The following is a 20,722-nucleotide window of genomic DNA, read 5'->3' as shown; positions in this document are numbered from 1 at the left end:
CTCTACTTGGTCGCATGGTCTCTACACAAGCGTCTGGGCCAATGGGGGAGCACGCCTGGGTATCTACCTAGGGGGCATAGGCATCATTTCACGGTGCCCTGTGAGAGGGCATAGGAAACACCACCAAGTAGAGATCTTTTTCCCTTAAAAAAAAAAACTGTAAAAACTAATTGAAAAGGAAACTACTCCCTGTGTACCCATGATTTGTGCATGTAAGATTCCTTAAATCTAGGAATGGGCCACACAAGACACAACCAACTTACTAAACTTATCCTAACAACTGAATAATAAATAAAAGAAATAAAATAAAGTCTTAAATCATCCTACACTCAGACTAGATAAGTCTGGTTCATTGAACCTAGTCACCCAATCGATGGAACCTGATTTTGAACCAAAAAAGTTCAGATCTGGACCAAACCAACCAAAACCAGTCCTGTGTTATTCCCTCTTGGTTAGAAAAAACTCGTCCTCGGGTTGTGGCAAGGGAGGATCAGCATCCACAATTTTGGATTTGATGAAGTAATGATCATGTGCATCTCATGATCAACCATCACGATCACTTGATAAACAATGGGAAACGATATCTCTCTGATTGGAATCCGATTATGGGGCTTCACATCTACAATCGAACTGTCGATCAATTCTTCAGTTTCAATTTTGATTAGACCGTATACTTCATTTTGATCGTCAATTTCGTTGTCCACCACTCTTGCCACCATTGATCTATCCTCTGAAGCTTCTATCATGCTTGACACCTCATCACAGAAGCAGTCAGTATTATCAACAAGCTTTCGATAACCTGTCCTAAGATCAAGAAGCCTTTTTTGGAGATTACAAAGTCCCATTCCCACACTTTCTTGGAGTGTACGGATTTCATTAATAATCGATGTGAATCATATGGATCGACCTCCATGGTGTAGCCTCAAGTTAGACTCTGATACCAAACTAATGCAGATCTGAGAGATCTGGTGGTGATGGGCATAGGAAAGAGAAATAGCCTTTTTGGTACATATGCCATAGATATGAAGAACAAAGAGAAGAGAGAAGGAGAGAGATATGTCGCAGAGAGAGAGGGAGGGAGAGAACCCCAAATCGTAGGGGGAAGAGAGAGGGAGAGAGGCACCAACCCCACTATCCAATAAACTAAACCAATTTCATTTCTTGAATCGTAAAGAGGGCTGTTAAGCCTTACATATTTATAAGACTGACTCGATCCAAAAAAAGGAGAATTTTAAATTACCTAAAACCCTCCAACCGCAAGCTATCTTGGAGAGTCCCTATTTGACTCCAACACTTCAATAATAAAAAGAAGTAAAGACTAATTGAAAAAGGAAACTACTCCCTATGGTACCCACGATTGTGTGCATATAAGATTTCCTTAAATCTAAGAAAGGGCCCCACAAGACACTAACAACTTACTAAATTTATCCTAACAGGTGAATAATAAATAAAAGAAATAAAATAAAGTCCTAAATCATCTCACGAGTAGAATAGATAAGGCTGGTTCATTGAACCTGGTCACACAATCCATGGAGCCTGATTTTGAACCAAAAAGTTCAGATCTGGACAAACCAACACAAACCAGTCCTGCATTACAGTGGAGTTGCTTGCAGTTACTATCTCCTAGAAATCTGGAAACTTATTCTCAATCCAAGCTGTCCCTTACGTGTGAAGATCGCTCATCTCTTGAAGCAACAGCTGTGGACCCATTTAAAGATGATGTGATTGTGTGGATTGTTTATTCCTAGATTTTACGAATCATATCACTTATGAGGTGTTCTTTCTTTCTTTAGTTAGTTATTTATTTTTTGAAAATTGTAATCAGGCCACACAGGGAATATGTTTTATCCTTATTTTACTTTCTCAGTTTTGTGTCTTTAGTCCAAGTTGCTGTCCACGTAGGGAAGGTTCTAGTTAGTTGCAACTTTCAGTCTTTGGGTCTTTTATTTAAACAATGTACTGATACAATAGAATGTAACGATTTTGAGAAATGACTTAGCCTTGAGCTTGTGAGTTCTGTAAGAGATGGAGCATGGTTCTGTGGAATTCAGAACTGCTCCATGTGGGATGCAGTAGGTAAAACTTGGCGGGATGCCAAGAGGACTGGAGAGATGCTAGTCGAGTTCTAGATGGGAGACCTAGTTCACATCGTTATATTTCTTCTTTCATATGTTAAAAAAAAAAGTGTAAGAGAACTTGGCTCTTAATAAGTTCTAGGTGGGTGACCTAGTTCACATCCTTCTTTTTCTTCTTTCACATGCCCCCCCCCCCCACAAAAAAAAAAAAAGAATTAGAGAACTCTGTTCTTAATACCAGTTTGTCCCTATATGTGATCCTGTTGCAATTGAACTCTCGCTAGCTTTACTGGCTCAAGATCGATTCTGCATTAATTTCTCCCCATTTTGACAATCCAACAACCAGACATGGAGAATGATCCACATGGAGCCCAACAAGTTGCACCATGTGATCTGAAGTCATGGGTCACAAAACTTTCCATGTTTTAATTATTGGCAAAACACGTGTGCAATGAGATAGTAAGGTAGATAAGGCCTCTGATTTCTACCAAGTAGAATTCCACGTTGGCTAATCCAGACCATTGGATCAGAAGAAGGGCACCATTATTGTTCACATAACAAATTTGAGCACCTAATTCAATCATTTGACCCACCATGTAATGCACATTTCCTCCTATATCTACAATAGTCCAAAAACAATCAAGGATAAGTGATTTTTAACAACTTTACTTTGTATTTTTCAGAAACGTGGCAGAGTCCATTTGGGAGCAGGCGAGGCTGGGGGTAACCTCTTCTGCTCTCAGTGAAATTTGGGCCACTACCAACCTGATACATGGCATGTATTGCTCCTGTTTCATGTAGGATGTGATTTTGGCCAAACTGACCACATTCAATACTTATTTGGAGAGAAATTCCTAATATCGTTGAAGGTAAGAATAAATTTTTTCAATGGACACTGTTACCTGTGCCTGCATGTGTTTGGTAGACTCTGCACCACTCAGTGCTGCTTCAGACGACAGAAGAAAAGCAGTGGATGGATCATCTCCGGCATCTAATCTCTGTTCATTAAGATAGACAAAATCATGTATACAGTGTCAAGCAATCCGGTAGATAAAGCAAAACAGCATATGCATAGATGTGATGACTGGTGACCTCACGAAGAACTGCTGATGCAGGAATAAGTGCATCTAACAATGTGCGATAACCTGCACGAGCTCCTCCATATTTACTGACTGCAGCAATGGCTGCATCAAGTGCATCAGCCCCTGGAGAAAGAGCAGTAGTTAGGGCTGAGGTCTATGTAAGTCTTGCTGATAATTACGCAAGAGAATCATCTCACATTGTCTAGATATAACCACTGGTGCGGTGTTCTCTTTCAACTTTGCGTAAGCTGCCTTACAGAATATATTATATCTGTACAGGGAAAGATTAGACATTTAAAATAAATTAAAAGCAAACAAACCTATAATCAAGAAGTAACCATAATATGACACCAGAGTTTGCTCTGAACATGAATTTCCAAAATAAACTTATTACAAAGGAAAGGAAGATACAATACATGATCCCACTTGTCCCTCCCATAATCTTGACAGAGGATCCAATTTCATTGACCGTCTCAGCAGCATCATTCAGAGGATAACTGCAAGGGCCGAAAAATAAGTGATTTCAGTCCCTTAAAATATGTATAAAATGGAAGGATTATCATCTTGAAGCAAAAACCTAAGCTTGTGTTACAGATTTAATAGAGAAAACACTACTTCCCACATATCAGCACATGAGACGGTCCCATAGGTTCAGATACCATGGGTCTACCAACAAAGGCATATTTAAAAAAACAAAAGAGGCGTGGATGATGCACATGCCAAAGGTGGAGGACAGTTTGTGGAAGAAGGTGCCTGTCGGAGTTGAGATTTAGGTAATGGATGTAAGGTAAGAAAGAAGAAGAAGATAGAAGAAGAAGATGAAGAAATGGAGAGAAAGAGAATTCGGTGGAAAGTTGTGTGTTAGAGAGAATGTCTCTCACACACCTATATTACTTCACTAATGAGAATAGAACAAATTACATACTCTACCCGAGAGAGGTAAAAGGGAAAAAAGAGAATTACAATATAAGGCAACTAGTAAACTAACTAGTCCCTAAAATACCCTTACAACATATAAACTCTAACAGTCGGTTGGGTAGTTCGCAATTGAAAGAACTGGAACAGAGATGGAGAAACTTGAGGATGGCGGAGCTTGATCTTTTCTTCAAGCGTATGGAGTTAATACGGGAGCAGGTGAAGCTGTTTCAAGATGCAGGAAATTCGAAAAAAATGATATGAGTTATTGTCAGGTACTTAGTTGTGTTTGGGGCATTTCTAAGTGACGCAGGAAAGAAGGATGGTAGATTCTTGAGGGGTTATTGATGATCGGTGAGGTTTCAATCATCTCAGAAGAGGATAGGGTAAGTTGCTTCAGACTTGGTGTAACTAATTGTTATCTTATACAGTTATTCTGGCAGTGAATATTTTTGTTCTGCAATTGAGGTTTTTCTTGCGTTGTACTCTCTACTTAATGTTTGGGTCTTTCATTGTTGCCCATGTTTTTAGTATGTTATATAATTATTTATATACTGAGGGTGGACCTTGGTACAACGGTAAGCTTGTTCCATTGTGACCAAGTGATCACGGATTTTTCGTCTTTGGAAACACCCTCTCCGTGAAGCGGGGGTAAGGCTGCATACATTATGACCCTCCCCAGACCCTGTAGGGGCGGGAGCCTTGTGCACTGGGTACGCCTTTTTTATTTTTATTTTTAATAAAAAGGGAAACACCACAGAGTGTGGATCAACAATAAGGAAACCAGAATATATCTGTTATGGAGTTAATCTGCAAATGGTTATTTCTTCTGGTCTCTATTGGCTTAACACTTTCAATTATGTGAAATTGGAATACGAAACAAATCCCATCATATAGGTTTCTCTGCAAAATCCTAGTAAAATGAACCCAACATGCCCCAGTTGCACAGATTCTATATAACGAAAGCACATCATATAAACTCCACAAACTCATCCATGACACTGCAAGTTTTCTTCCAGTATTTCTCAGTTGGAAATGAACTTGGACAAAGGGCCTGTAGGTCAAACCTCCAAGGTACATGAAGACTAACCTACGTTAGTTGCAACTCATGTTAAACAGGGCTATAAGTTTGTCAATCTAGCTGATAAGATTATTCATTGCAGCTTATTGTTGAGAAATGTATGGTGAAAGGCCCTATACTTGAACAGAGCTGGACTAGCTCTAGCATCATCCTATTATACACAAAAAACTGTGCAACAAGCTGAAGATGAGTAACCTACACCCAAGGATTTACGAAACATACTGTATTGGTTGATACTTACCGATACATATTTTATCTTTATGGTAACGATATGCTACATATCCTATATCATACTTATTCTTAAAAAAATAATAAAAATTGTATCATACAGTATTGGTCGATACTTATCGATATGGCTCAAATTAATTGATAATAACTGATATAGTCGATACTAAACTTAAAACCTCACCCCCAAAAAAAAAACTATTGAGAAAGAAAAAATTTATGGAAAATTTTGAAAAAGTATGGATACATTAGGCAACCCTGGTCCTGCAGGAGTCGGTGAAATGAGATAGTTCAGGCACCATCCTTCATGTCTTTTCTGGTCTAGGTGAGGGTGTCTCCGTTAGGACAAACATAACTCTCTCCTTGCAGTACTGAGTTAGAAGATGATTCAGTTATTGTGATTGATTGGTTCAGAAAAGATGATGTTTTGTCCATGGAGATTCTCACATTGTTCACCAGATCCAAATTGGTGTCTTCCATATTTGTTTCCTTCAGTTGGAGGCCAAGATTAGCAAACTTCTTAGCAGGTAATATGGCTACATAAGGTGTTGATAAGCCAAGAATTGTTGTGGCTGGGGATGTCTGTTCTTCCTTGTTAGTTATCCTATTTTCTCCTGTACTTGGTTTCAGGTTTTGGGGAGTCACCTGCCCTGTTGTTGTTGTAGCGTAGTCTGTTTCTTCAATAAAATTTGAAATTTATCAAGGGAAAAAAACCACGGGATGCAAAATCCTAATCATGGTGTTAGACAACCTCAGTTGTTGGTGTCCCTAAGCTGACCATTCATAAATGGATTTAGAGACAACGCCTAAGTTTACAGACAGAGACCTATCATTTGGTGCATAGTTGTCAAGGCGACGCCTTGCGGCCAGGAGTCTTGGTCGCCTAGGCTGGCACCTTGGACGCCTTAGTCACCTTTTGGTCTCCCCTTGCATCCAGGCCCCCTCCAATGCCTTGGGTCAGCTAGATGCTGTGACAACTATGATTTGGTGGTACGCAATATAGGTTCAGATATGGTTGTTGTCCAGTTGTCAATACGTCGCCTAGGCATCCAGGCGCCTTGGACACCTAGTTGGTGTTGCCTTGCTTTTGGATCCTCTTCGATGCTAAGATAACTATGGTTGTGGAGAGTCCAACTTTTGCAATAGTGGTTATTATAGCTATAGGTAACCTCAGTGAAATAGCTATGGATATTGACAGTCGCAATCATAAGGGCAATCATCATATAAAGGACATGGGCAGCAGTAGTCTAGAGTCCAGTGGCTCCAGCCAATCGTAGCCAAGCTAAGAGGAGTATTACACATACTCCATTCAGTCCAGCAAATACTCAGACACATTATTAGCCTGAAGAAGGTGGTGATCACACTTTCTCTTCACTCTGATTGAGATGGATCATATAGAAACAATGATGACAGACTGCACCTTTTATGATACAACATCGTATTTCACATATTGGTTTACAGTGTGTTGTGCATTTCGTTCTTCATTATGTGCCTAAAATTAAATTTCTTAGTATTTCACAGTTTTATGCACACGGCACAATGTTTATGCGATCACATGGTTTCAGTGTTCCATATTTTTTCTGTGCAAAGAATGACATTTTATAGCATTATTAAATCATGTGTTAGTTTTTCTTTTTCTATGAAGAGCACTTTTATGATGGATCTGAAAAGATGACCTATGTCCTGGTTTGGATTATCTGATCATCCAACCCAAACATTGACTAATCCATCCATGGTACTGATCCTTAAATCCTCGTTTCAAACATGTACATTCCTAGAGCAGAAAGACCCAAATGGCCAGCCTTATATTCACTCACTGAGGTTTTACAAGGATGGCCACCATGTTTTAAAAAGATTGTTCAAGTGAAACTGATTCAATTTTTATGAGTGGAAGAAACATAATAAGATAAATTGATAATTGATAAATTCTCATCACATTTCATTCCCACTGAACCTCAGCCAGCTGGCTGATTATTATTATTATTATTTTTATGATCAAACTCTTAGTGCTTTTATCTTACAGAACCATGAGTTCTGGAAGAGGATTGCTGGACCTGCTCTAGTAATGGGTGCAACTATGCATTAGAATTTAGAAGGTTAGACTAGCTTCTTTTCTTTTTTTTTTTGAAGTTTTATACATCATCATTTGTCTACCTGTTCAACTCAAGGGATTATAATGAATGTTGAATGTCCACCAAAATTTCAGGGCACCAATGTTTCAGTAAATCAACGACTGACAGTTGAGAACTAAAACTCCACAACACTGGAGATAACACTAAATAGATGGTCCATTGTAAGAACCCTACTCCATGGAACAAGGTGAATCTACTGCTTTTTTAGGAAGATAACTATTTGATTTAATATGATGGCAAAAAGAAACATGTACACTCAGAATGCTTTACAAATATAATGAATCAGTATATGTAGGATTCCCAACCCAAAAAAAAAAGAAAGAAAAAATCTCTATGGTACTGCATAACATAGCAAAAATCGTAAAAATTCATTTTTTTCATGCAATTCCAATAAGTTCCATTATCTACTAGAATGATAGCAATACATTTACTTAAAAAGCCTAAACAAACAACATGACCAAATGAAAATGTTGAGAAATCAAAAAATAGCTTACTACTTCTTCAAGTCCTCAAGAATAGCCATGGCACCTTTAAACATCTGTCAAAGCACATATATTCAGATCCCACAAGGCGCATAAGATTCAACAAGCAACAATAAATCATGAAATATGACTCATTGACTCACCGTTGAACCACAGTCACCATCACCTACTTTACTATCCCATCCATTTAAGTCATCCCTAAGATTGACAACTGCATTTGCTGCTGCTTCGATAGCCGCCTCAAGAAGATAGCCTAGCTGATTGAGCACTTTTGGTCGACTTAATGCCTATTCAATAGAAGATGGATCATTGTATTTGACAAGGGGGAGTGAATTTGGAGAAATAGCACAAAATTATTATTATACAGGCACATTTCAGTACTCAATTCATCATAATTCGGTATAATGTGCTTTCTTTTTTGGTTGGGGGAAGAGGGGGGGGGGGAGGTACATTCGGCAGAATACCAAATGATTTTGTCTCTGGGGTGGGATTTGTTCACAGAAAATAACCAAGAATTCATAAACATCTGGAATTTAAGTAAAGAAGTTCAATGCTGGTTTGAATGAAAATTTAAAAGGAAATTTTTATAGGACTGTCATTATACCAGCTATGATGTACGGTGCGGAATGCTGGGTTGTGAAGTTCATATAAATAAATTTGGCATTGCAGAGATGAGGATGTGTGGGAAAACTAGGAAGGATAAAGTAAGGAATGACCATATTAGAGCAGGGCTGGGAGTAGCTCCGATTCATGATAAACTTAGAGAGTCATTTGAGGTGGCATGGCCATGTTCTATGGAGCCCTTCAGATGCCCCAGTTCGAAGGAGCGACCTGATTCAGATTGAGGGAAGTCAGGGAACCAAAAGAGCTAGAGGCAGGCCTAAGATAACTATAGGAGAAATGGTGAAGAAAGACACGCTTAGCTTTGGCTTCACTCTCTATATGACTTCAAATAGAGCTGATTGGAGAGCGAAGATCCATGTGGCTGACCCCTTTTAATTGGACTATGTTGCTGGGACGCTGTTGTTGTAATACATGCCTTTCTCAAGGTCAAGAGCAGAATGTTGAGCAGTTATGATGCAGATCGAACCAGCCCAAGTATTGGGCCAGTTTTGGACCAGGAAACACAGTTCACGTGAACAGTGTCATAGCCCATATTTTCCTTGTGTGGAGATATTTTTTAGAAGATTTTGTGGGCCCATCAAGTGGAGAAAGATTCTATCCTAATGCTGCCATAGTTTAGGTTCTATTTTCAGTTTTAGAAAGTATATTAGGTAGTTTCTAATTTCAGTTTGTGTCTATTTTTGTTTCTTTGCTTGTTTAGAAGGTTGGATCTATAAAGCCTTAGTAGTTTCTATTATCAGTTTAGTTTCTATTTTCATAATTAGAAGGTAGTACTTTATATTTTGTAATTGGTAGTTAGTTTCTATTTTTGAAATTAGAAAGTCTTCACATCAACCTAGTTGTTGATAGTGCTATGTAACCTCATTCAAGATTATAAATAAAAGCCAGGGGGGGGGGGCTAAGAGCTACCCAGTTTTAGATTAAAAAAAATTTCAATCATGATTGCATGCCATTGTTTGCTCCAGTGAGAGTGCTACTGCCTTGTGGATCTCAAGATGAGGGATTGATGGATCTCCAATCGACTCCTTGCATCTATTAAGATCGGGAGGTTCTTCTTCTTCACTCCTTGCATCTGTTCAGATTGAGAGATACATTCTTCAATCAATCTTTAAGCTACTACTGTTTTGAAGATTAGTTTTTTTTTCAAGTAGTTTACAGATTTCTGTAATTACCTTCTTCTTCTCACCTTCCAACCTAAACCTACCTACCCACAATCGATCCCCATTAAACCCTAACTACCTTAAACCTGCCTATTAAAACCATATAAGATTTATCTCCATTATCATAAACCTAGCCCTAGAATTGTCCTAAAACATCAATTCTGCCTTACCAAATCAGTAGCTTATCGGATCCTGATTTTACCTGGTTCCTAGTAGATCCTATCACCTATCTAGGACTACATTAAGTGGTATCAGAACCATGGGTGAAAATGGCAATCCAGTGGTACGCACAAATCTGCCACCCCAACCTGATCCCCTTGCTGTAATTATGGAGATGCTCCAAAAACTTTCGGCAGATCAGAAATCTATCGATGATCGATTACAAGTTATGGAACAAAGGCAGATTACACCTCTTAGGGACAACAACCTTCCCTTAGAAGAAGACAAATTCCAAGTTAATTCTGAAGTACATGGAATCCTGGGAAGAAACAGACATCACAGAGATCATTCCAGGAATTGCAGGGACTACAAAGATCATTCCAGAAATCACACGGATCACAGAGATAGGCGCAAACATGATAGAGATGGATACAAAAAAGACAGGGACAGAATTAGAGAAGACCCTCAAAGGCCTAATTTTGAGGGGTACTTGAGATCCTACTTCACTGCAGATGAAGCTACCAACCGAAGATATGACACCCAGAAGGTAAAACTAGAGCTGAAGGAGTTCGATGGGAACCATGATCCTTAGGTATTCTATGACTGGCTTGCTGCCCTTGATGATAATTTTGATTGGTATGACTTGCCTGAAGATAGGAAGATGAGATTGGCACGTACCAAGCTGGTTGGCCCTACCCGAGAATGGTGGAGAAATGCAGAGAGAGACATGGAACTTAATGGCCATGCAACTACTACATGGGAAGATATGAGATATGATTTAAAGGAGAAATATCTGCCCAGACACTACAGAGCTCAATTGCAGGATCAGCTCAACTCCCTACGTCAAGGGACTATGACTGTATCTGCGTACATGCAGAAGTTTGATGCTTTTTCTTTTCGTATTGGCACTAGAGAGAGTACCACTTAGATGCTATCTCGGTTTCGACTGGGATTGAGGGCTGATATTACCAGGGCCATTGGAGTAGTTGATGTTAGAGATGTCCGGGACTGTTTTGAGAAGGCATTGAAGGCTGAAGATTTATTGGCTGCCATTAGAAAGTTTGACTCCTCTACTGTCGACACCAATAAAGTTTTTCCAGCATCCAAGTCTACTTCAAATGGTTACACTCGAGCTGGAAATCCTGCTGTTGGTTCTACTAGGACAGGCTATTTTGTCGGTAGTTCTTCCCGACCTACAGCTCCTCCACGTGCTAATCATAAAGGTAAAGCTCCCATGGACAGCAATAAACCCCATAAGTGTTTCCACTGCAATGAGATTGGGCATTATGCCAAAGACTGCCCACAAAAGCATAAGCCTGTTAATGTGGCTGAAAAAAAAGAGAAAACCTCTAATGATGAACAGGGTTTGCATGCGTATCCCCCCATCTGATGATGAAGTGGCTGGTTACTATGAAGATTTGGGTGATGATATTCAAGGTATTCATGTTCTTTCTCATGTATTGATGGCTGAAACAATAGAAGATGAAAAGATGATTGAGAGCATTCCAAAGGAAAACAATGACCTTCAAGATGTTGTTCTTGAAAAGGTGGAGCTTGTGTCTCAAGTGTTCGATGAGAAGGTTGCTAACACTGAAGACTCTATGGACAGGACATTCACAATTGCTGCTGATTCAGAAAACGAACACTTAGAGTTTGTTATGCCACCATGGTTCTTCGAAGAGAAAGCTCCACCCCTTGAAGATTTTATCCGCAATGTTCCTGCCTCACCGGAATTCTGTTTGGGGATGGTCAAAGCTACTAATCACATGTTTCCCCCTCATCACTACAAAATTCGAGGAGGAATTTTTCAAGCAGGGGAGAGCTGATGCAGATCGAACCAGCCCAAGTATTAGGCCAGTTTTGGACCAGGTCGAACCAGCCCAAGTATTGGGCCAGTTTTGGACTAGGAAACACCATTCACGTGAACAGTGTCTCAGACCATATTTTTCTTGTGTGGAGATACTTTTTAGAAGATTTCGTGGGCCCATCAAGTGGAGAAAGATTCTATCCTAATGCTGCCATAGTTTAGGTTCTATTTTCAGTTTTAGAAAGTATATTAGTTTCTAATTTCAATTTGTTTCTATTTTTGTTTCCTTGCTTGTTTAGAAGGCTGGATCTATAAAGCCTTAGTAGTTTCTATTTTCAGTTTAGTTTCTATTTTCATAATTAGAAGTTAGTACTTTCTATTTTGTAATTGGTAGTTAGTTTCTATTTTTTAAATTAGAAAGTCTTCACATCAACCTAGTTGTTGATAGTGCTATGTAACCTCATTCAATGATTATAAATAAAAGCCAAAGGGGGGGGGGGGGCTAAGAGCTACACAGTTTTAGATTAAAAAAAAAATTCAGTCATGATTGCATGCCATTGCTGTTGCTGCTTTTGCTCCTATGAGAGTGTTGCTGCCTTGTGGATCTCAAGGTGAGGGATTGGTGGATCTCCAATTGACTCCTTGCATCTGTTCAGATCGGGAGATACATTTTTCAATCAATCTTCAAGCTGCTACTGCTTTGAAGATCAGTTTCTTTTTCAAGCAAGTAGTTCACAGATTTCTGTAATTACCTTCTTCTTCTCACCTTCCAACCTAAACCTACCTACCCACAATCGATCCCCATTAAACCCTAACTCCCCTAAACCTGCCTATTAAAACCATATAAGATTTATCACCATTATCATAAACCTAGCCCTAGAATTATCCTAAAACATCAATTCTGCCCCCACCAAATCAGTAGCTTATTGGATCCTGATTTTACCTGGTTCCTAGTAGATCCTATCATCTATCTAGGACTACATTAAGTTAAGATGCGGTTTGTAGCTAAGTTGGGTTGATGCCCTAGAGTTTGTGTCATTGTTATGTTCTCCTTTTACCTTTTATTATTAATTTCTGCTTGTACTAGGATCCATGTAGCCGACCCCATTTAGTTGGGATAAGGCTGAGTTGTCGTTGTTGTTGTTGTTGTTTGATGGTTTGAATGAAAACATAATGCTCAGGTGCATGTGCAAATAATAGGGTTCATATAAGTAATACTATAGAGTATATGGTATTCAAGTTTAGTAACGATGTGGCGAGAATTAATGACACGGAGATACCGCAAACTATTCATTCCAGCAGTTTTTCAATTAGTCTACTGGGTAGAGAGTTAACAAAAGATTCCTTTACTTGTATATGCAAATCAGTTAGTGTTTAAGGCAGAATTGTAATGACATTATTTATTTCTTTACTTCAGTGGGAGTCTAGTTAGAGCTATTTCAACTTTCAAGTATGTAAAGCGGCCAAAATGCACTGAATAAACGGCAGGTGCAGGACCACTTTAAGGGTACTAGAGAGGTGAGCCTGGGACTCTGGGAGATGTACTAGCACCCAGAAGGCATTTCCTCCCTCCTCCAGGTGTTGGCAGAATGATTATTGCATAGGTAAGAATTGGAGGGAAGCAATCTGGAAAAGAAGAGAGAACATGAAAGCAGTGACTAAGACAGATGGAAGCACGAGCAAGGTAACAGTAGTTGCAGGGATTGGCTTTTAGTCACCAGAGGAAGGAGAGGAAGAAGAAGAGGGGTGAGCTACGTGGATACAAATGAGGAAGAGGATCTTAACACAAGTGGTTTCTGGGTAGCTATAGACTTATAGCAGCTCAAGTTAGTTAATGCCCCCCCTTGGAAAGGTGAAATGTGTTGTTCCAGGCAGCCCTCGTGGTCTTCACCCTCTAGAAGATGAAGTTAATACGGATAAACGGAATGGTTATAAAAGGAATATTTTTTGTTATGAGAGTATTTTCAGTAACAAAAGGAACATTTCATTAACCGCCATTAGGGCCATACACCACTGTGATAGCTGGTCAAAGAAGATTCTCTCTCTTACAGCCAGGGGGGGGGAGCCTTCACCACGTTAATGCTGAAGAACTGCTGTCCGTTGGCTTCCTAGACATCGACACGAGAAGCCGAGAACTACTTTAGAGGTCAATATTTTGGTTGCCTTTTTTGTGTGACTGCCTGTGCTTTACTTCACTTAGAGTGTTGCTGAGGTTTCAGCCTCTACTTGTGAGAATGGCATATTGTAGGTTGAAGTCCCCACCACTGATCATTTGATACACGTCACATTTCTTTTCCATAACTATCACTCCAACTCTCAATCAATTAGGATAATACATCTATAGGATAAAGTTGCATTTATGTCTTAACAGAACTCTCAAAACCATCTAGTTACAGACGTGACTTACATGCAACAAAATATGTCAGAAGGAAATTAAAGGTCAAATATATGCGGAGTGTATTATCCCAAAGACAGAAAGTAGACTTTTAGATGACTCATAAGCAAAGATGACAAGGAAATCAAACAGTGCCACATGTGAGAAGATATATTTGCTCAAAAAAGTTAGACTTATAACAATTAGCTCCATCAATGGCAGTTACCTCATCACTTTTTGTTGACCGAGATGGTGGAATTGGAACAGGAATCTTAGCAGGTGGGTGACTCCCTGCAGATTAAAGAAACTTCTGATAAGCTCATAATATAATGAAAGACTCAAAAGAGAGGTAAGCATCTGTGTCTTGTATCTGATGACAGAGTTGATAAAGTAATACTGAAAGAAAAAGCTTGGGGGGCAAGATCCACAAATTCTACAGATTAAAATGCTCTAGATATAAACTGATAGTTTTAATTGAGACAACCCCGCAGACAAGAATGAAAAAGAAATGAACGCATGTAACATTCCCACTTGCAAATTCCTACCATCAACACCAACAGGCCAAGCTGGAGCCTTAGTTGGGGCATCCAAACGCTGCAATATTGCTTGATCTACCTTCATAATAGAAATTGAAAATCCTGCCCAAGAAAGAAAAAAGAAAAAAGAGTTCTCATCCAGAGGGGGGGAGGGGGAGGGGGAGGGGGAATACTGCAACCATGTCACACTGTTTAGAAAACCAAAAAAATGTTTACCAAAGTATCTAACCTGCCATATCAAGAGAAGTCATGAATGACCCTGTATACACTCTCTCAACAGCTAGTCCATGTTCTAGCTGCATTTTATGAACAGCATTTCCTGAAGCAATCATCAACTCCATTAAGGGGGTGGCACCTAACCTACAATTAAAAATCCAAATCATAGTCAAACCTTTCCTTTAAAATTGGAAAGGCTGGTAGCAAGCTCAACAAATTGACAAGGCATCTCAACTCAACTACTTATCCCTACTTGGTGTTGACTACTCAGGTAAGGTAGACAAGCCATACTCCAGATACAAGGTTAAAAATTATGGACTTCAGAGAGATTTCAACACCACCGAAATATTTCGGCATTTCGTACCTTCAGTACTGAAATTTGGTCCATTTTGGTGGAAATTTTGAAATGGCCATTTCGGTGGCCAAAACCTGAAATTTTGCCTTGAAACTTCAGGGAGTGCTTATTTAAGCACGTTTACACTTGTTTAATCATTAGGGGAAAAAAACCATCGTGGTAGTTTGGCTTCGAATCCTATGACATATGATGACCAATGTCATTCTTTTCCTGATTTCCTGGGGCTATCCTCTTTCCTCTTACTTTCATTTTTCATTTCCCATTTCTCACTTTTCTTATCTCATTTCTTCATTTTTATTCTTCATTCCTCTTACTTTCATTTCCCTTTGTATGGATCTCAGTTTTCCCTACTTTATTTTAAAAGGATCCATGTAGCTGACCTCATTTAGTTGGGATGAGGCTGAGTTATTGTTGTTGTTGGTACCACAATGCTTCTCCTCCATTCATTTGGAATTTTCTTTGTGCTCATAATCTTGTTAAATAGCTTGGTTAGCTAAGATAAACCACATATTCCTAAGCTCTTCCACACTTCTATTGGGACCCCGTCCGGGCTTGGGGGCTTGCCTACTTTCATCTTTCTTAAAGCTTCTTTTACTCTAGAAACCCAAATTTTGGGTATATATCTTGGCCAAGTGTGTCAAGTTGAGTAATGCAGCTTTTCGGGGCCCTATTATTTGAAGAATCTTCATTAAGTAAACTGTAGAAATACTTTTTCCATCTCTCCTTAACGCCTCATACCTTATTAGTGATCTACCATCATCACCTTTAATACATCTAACATGGTTTAAATCTCTACTCTTCCTTTCTCTCACTTTAGCTATCCTATAGATAGCATATTCCCCCTTCTTCTGTGTTCAGATTAGTTTAAAGATCTTCATATTTCTTCACCCTTGCTTTCCCCACAATGTAAGCACTGATGGATAATGCAGAGATAAGTACGAATAAATGAATAATAAGCTTTTATTGCACATAAACCAACTGATTAAATGGCTAAGGGGGATGAATTTTGAGACACTAAATGTGAATTGCGATTTTAATCAATTAGGGCTAGACATAATCATCCTTAAGTCCAAAATCAAGTAATCAATTACTAAGGTTTTCCAGAAAGGAAGGCATTTGCTAAGGCTATAAACATGTCAACCCTGCATACAAAATTCCTTGGCAGCACGAAATTGTCAAAGATTATTATTTTTTTTTTTTGGAGAGGGGAGGAGAGAGAAAGTTCTATACATTGTTTTGTTCTTCTGGTATGTACTGTGCTAATCTTTAATCTTATGCCTTTTCTGCTTCTCACAATATCATAACTGTTAATGTGCTTTGGGTACTGTTCATATGAACAGTGTTGTGAACAGTACCGTACACTATTCAGGTGAACAGTGTTGTGAACAGTACCGTACACTGTTCACATGAACAGTAACTAGAAGATGAGAATTGTTAGTCAGGGGTAGTTTGGGAATTTCTCTTGTGTGTTAACTCTACCCTATTATTAATAATATTGGTGAAGAAGGGAGAACAATTTCATTCGATAGTTCTCCCCAAAGGATTACAGCCACTGCTCTTCTTCTTCATCTTCTTCATCCTCTTCCTCTCCATCTTCTCCATTAAATCTGGTTTTATTTACATGGTATCAGAGCTAGGATCTTAGGAGTCGATTCTACATCCTAGGACCTACTCGATTACTCTCAAATTGATCAAGACAGTGTTGCGGTTTTGAAGGTTTCACGTTTGAAGGTTTTCGTGACCACAGTTTGAAGGGGCTGCAGCACCCTATGCTGCGTTTTGGTGGAGTTTGCTGAGACTGGTTCATGATTATATAAAGGAACCTAGTCTCGATTTTGTGGTGATTGCTTGATATCGATTCAGGGTTTTGGGAGGTGATTAGTTTTTCGATTTCAGTTATTCTTTTTGGTGGTTTGAAGGTTCTTTGTAAGGTTTTCCCTAAATCGATCCTTGCTGGATATTGAGATTGCATCGATTTTTTGTTCTAAAATCGATCTCTGAATTTTTCGTTGGCTGTTGGCGATCGTGTTTGCTTGCTGGTTCATCACTTTTGCTCAGTTTTTATTAGTTGTTGGTGAATTTCTGCATCGGTTTGCTTGATTGAGATGAGTGACCCAACTGAAGATTCTAGAGGTGTTATCTCTGAGGTTGTTTCGGGCTCTTCCAAATCCATTACAGAGAAGAGATTGGAAGGGGTAAGTAATTTCCAGCAATGGAAGAAAATTGTGTGGGTTGTTTTGACTGGTCGTGGCCAACAGAAACATCTTACAAAGGCCAAACCAGAGGATTATGAAGCGTGGGAAATTGTAGATGCACGTATTCTGGGACAAATGTTGAATAGTATGGATTCACAGATTGTTGACTTAGTGACTCACATAGATACTGTGAAGGAGTTATGGGATTACTTATATGTTTTGTATTCTGGACAGAATAATCTATCCCATATATATGAGTTGTCACAGGAGTTCTATCTTGCTAATAGGAAGGGACGTCCATTGACCCAATATTTTGCGGATTATAAACGAATGTTCGAAGAGTTAAATGCATTGCTACCCATTAGTTCGGATGTGAAACAGATACAAGATCAACGTGAACAACTTGCGGTCATGGATTTTTTGGGAGGACTGGGCCAGGAATATGACTCAGTACGCTCCACTACTCTTGGAGGAGATAAAATTGCCTCACTTGCAGAAACTTTTTCTCGCGTTCTTCGTGTTTCTCGTGATAGTTCCCATGAACCAGCAGCTGCTCCTGGTGAGAGCTCTGCCCTTGTTGCTTCTAGTCAAAGGAGAGGTAATGGTGGACGTAATGGGGGCCGTGGTGGTGGTATAGCTGGCCGTGGAGGTGGAAGAGGCAGTGGTAGTGGTAATGGTGATGAAAATTCTGGTTCTGTGAAGACTTGTAATCACTGTGGTCGACCAGGACACATCCAACGCTTTTGTTGGAAACTTCATGGGAAGCCACCGCAACAGCAGTATGCTAATTCAGTAGCTAGTACCGAGTCTCCTGCTACACCTTCTGAGGGTAAGTTGGTAAGGTTATCTGATGAGGATTATGCTCAGTTCACACAGTTTCAGATTTCTCGGCCTTCTACATCTTCCTCCATGGCTACTTTTGCCCAGACAGGTAATGCCACTGCGTGTTTCTCCACTTCTCGTCCCTGGATCATTGATTCAGGTGCTTCTGATCATATGTCTGGTGTGTCAGGTAATTTTTCTTCCTTTCGGTCTTCAGAGTCTAGTGTTACATTGGCTGATGGTTCCCTTGCCAAAGTCACTGGCACGGGTACTGTCAACCCAACTAAGTCCTTGCCCTTGTCTTCTGTTCTCCATTTACCTGACTTCCCTTGTAACCTGCTTTCTGTTAGTAAAATGACTAAAGCCTACAATTGTTCAGTGACCTTTTATCCTGATTCCTGTGTTTTTCAGGATCTTATGACAAAGAAGATGCTTGGTAGGGGACGTGAGCAAGGGGGGTTGTATCATCTTGAAGACTCTCCTTCAGTTGCTTATTCTAGTGTTTTGTCTCCACACCAAGTTCATTGTCAGCTGGGCCATCCGTCTTTGCAGAATTTACAGAAGTTGGATCCTCGTTTTAGTTCCCTTTCTAGTTTAGAGTGTGAGTCATGTCAGTTTGGAAAGCTCCACCGTGTGAGTTATCCCCCCAGAGTCAATAAACGGTTTGCATACCCTTTTTCTTTAGTGCATTCTGATGTATGGGGGCCTTGCCCTGTTACTTCTAAGATGGGATTTAAATATTTTGTTACTTTTGTCGATGACTATTCTCGAGTCACCTGGATTTATTTAATGAAAAGTCGTTCTGAGCTGTTTGCCATTTTTCGTGCATTTGTTACTGAAATTCAGACTCAGTTTAATAAGAATATTTGTGCTTTACATAGTGATAATGCCCTTGAATATTTTTCTGCTCCATTTAATTCTTTTATGGCTGACCGTGGCATGTTGCACCAGTCTCTTGTTCAGATACACCCCAACAAAATGGTGCAGCTGAACGGAAGACTAGACATTTAATGGAAGTGACCCGTTCAATTATTTTTTAGATGAAAGTACCAAAAATCTTTTGGGCTGATGCTGTCTTGACTGCCTGTTTCCTTATAAATCGTATGCCATCTTCTGTGTTACAGGGTGGGATTCCTCATTCTCTTTTATTTCCTACTGAACCTCTCTTTTACCACCTAGAATTTTTGGGTGTGTTTGCTTTATCCGTGACCATCGTCCAGGTCTATCCAAATTAGATCCCCGGGCTATTAAATGTATTTTCTTGGGTTATTCACGCACTCAAAAAGGTTATCAGTGTTATTCACCAGTTCTTCGAAAGTACTTTGTCTCTGCTGATGTTAACTTTTTTGAGTCCACTGCTTATGATGATACATCTTTTGTTTCCTCGGAGTTGGATGAGGATCTTCCTTTATATGTGGTGCAACGTACTATTTCCCATGGTCAACCGGCTGCTGCTCTGTCTCCGCCACCTCCGCCTCCGCCTCCTCCTGTTCGGCCTGCCCGTCCTCCTGTTCGGTTTACATTTGTTCGGCGTCCTCGAGATGATACAGCACCCCCGGTCTCTACTGATCCTCCAACTTCAACTTCGCCTGCGGATCCTACTCCTCAGTTAAGTATTCCTTCTTCTGATCTTGATATTCCCATTGCTCTTCGTAAGGGTGTTCGTAGTTGTACTCAACATCCTTTGTCTCATTTTGTTTCTTATACAGGCTTATCTACTAACTTTACTGCTTGTCTCTCTACTGTTGAGTCTTATCCTACCCCTAAGTCTATTTCAGAGGCATTATCCCACTCTGGTTGGAGGACAGCTATGGAGGAGGAATTGGCTGCCTTGGCTGAAAATCACACTTGGGACTTGGTACCGTTACCTGCTGGCAAGAAGGTTGTTGGTTGTCGGTGGGTATATGTGGTTAAAGTGAACCCTGATGGTTCTTTGGCTCGTTTGAAGGCACGCTTAGTTGCCAAAGGTTATACACAGGTTTATGGAGTTGATTATCTTGATACATTTTCCCCTGTTGCCAAGCTTGCATCTGTTCGTCTTTTAATCTCTCTTGTCGCATCCCATCATTGGCCCCTTTTTCAGTTGGACGTGAAGAATGCTTTTCTTCATGGTGATCTCCATGAAGAGGTTTATATGGAGCAATCTCCTGGATTTGTTGCTCAGGGGGAGTCTGGTTTAGTGTGCAAACTTAAGAAGTTGTTGTATGGTTTGAAACAATCTCCCAGGGCCTGGTTTGGGAGATTTTCAGATGTTGTTCTAGGATTTGGGATGACTCGGTGTGGCAGTGATCATTCGGTGTTCTACCGGCATAGCAAGGCTGGCAGGATATTTTTTGTGGTATATATAGATGATATAGTCATCACTGGTGATGATGTTGAAGGCATTAAGCAGCTTAAGTTACATTTGCAATGTAAATTTCAGACCAAGGATCTTGGTAAGTTGAAGTACTTTCTTGGAGTTGAGGTAGCTCAGTCTAGTACA

The 20,722-nt window shown here is 39.8% G+C and overlaps 1 protein-coding gene across 2 annotated transcripts in view; it reads right to left on the bottom strand.

Moving 5' to 3' along the window:
* Positions 1-20,722, bottom strand: part of LOC122646357 (putative 3,4-dihydroxy-2-butanone kinase) — a 44,066-nt gene that overhangs the window by 2,322 nt on the left and 21,022 nt on the right. Inside the window, exons 11-19 of one of the 2 annotated variants that reach the window (XM_043839901.1) lie at positions 14,882-15,012; positions 14,662-14,754; positions 14,343-14,407; positions 8,136-8,279; positions 8,005-8,048; positions 3,574-3,654; positions 3,355-3,428; positions 3,168-3,280; positions 2,978-3,073 (exon numbers count right to left, since the gene is read on the bottom strand). In XM_043839901.1, coding sequence (XP_043695836.1) covers positions 2,978-3,073; positions 3,168-3,280; positions 3,355-3,428; positions 3,574-3,654; positions 8,005-8,048; positions 8,136-8,279; positions 14,343-14,407; positions 14,662-14,754; positions 14,882-15,012 — 841 coding nt within the window. The remainder of the gene's footprint in view (positions 1-2,977; positions 3,074-3,167; positions 3,281-3,354; positions 3,429-3,573; positions 3,655-8,004; positions 8,049-8,135; positions 8,280-14,342; positions 14,408-14,661; positions 14,755-14,881; positions 15,013-20,722) is intronic. The other variant, XM_043839902.1, reaches the window with a different exon arrangement.

This window comes from Telopea speciosissima, chromosome 11, assembly GCF_018873765.1.
Source record: "Telopea speciosissima isolate NSW1024214 ecotype Mountain lineage chromosome 11, Tspe_v1, whole genome shotgun sequence".
NCBI lineage: Eukaryota > Viridiplantae > Streptophyta > Magnoliopsida > Proteales > Proteaceae > Telopea > Telopea speciosissima.
This window is presented reverse-complemented; position numbering and strand designations above follow the sequence as displayed.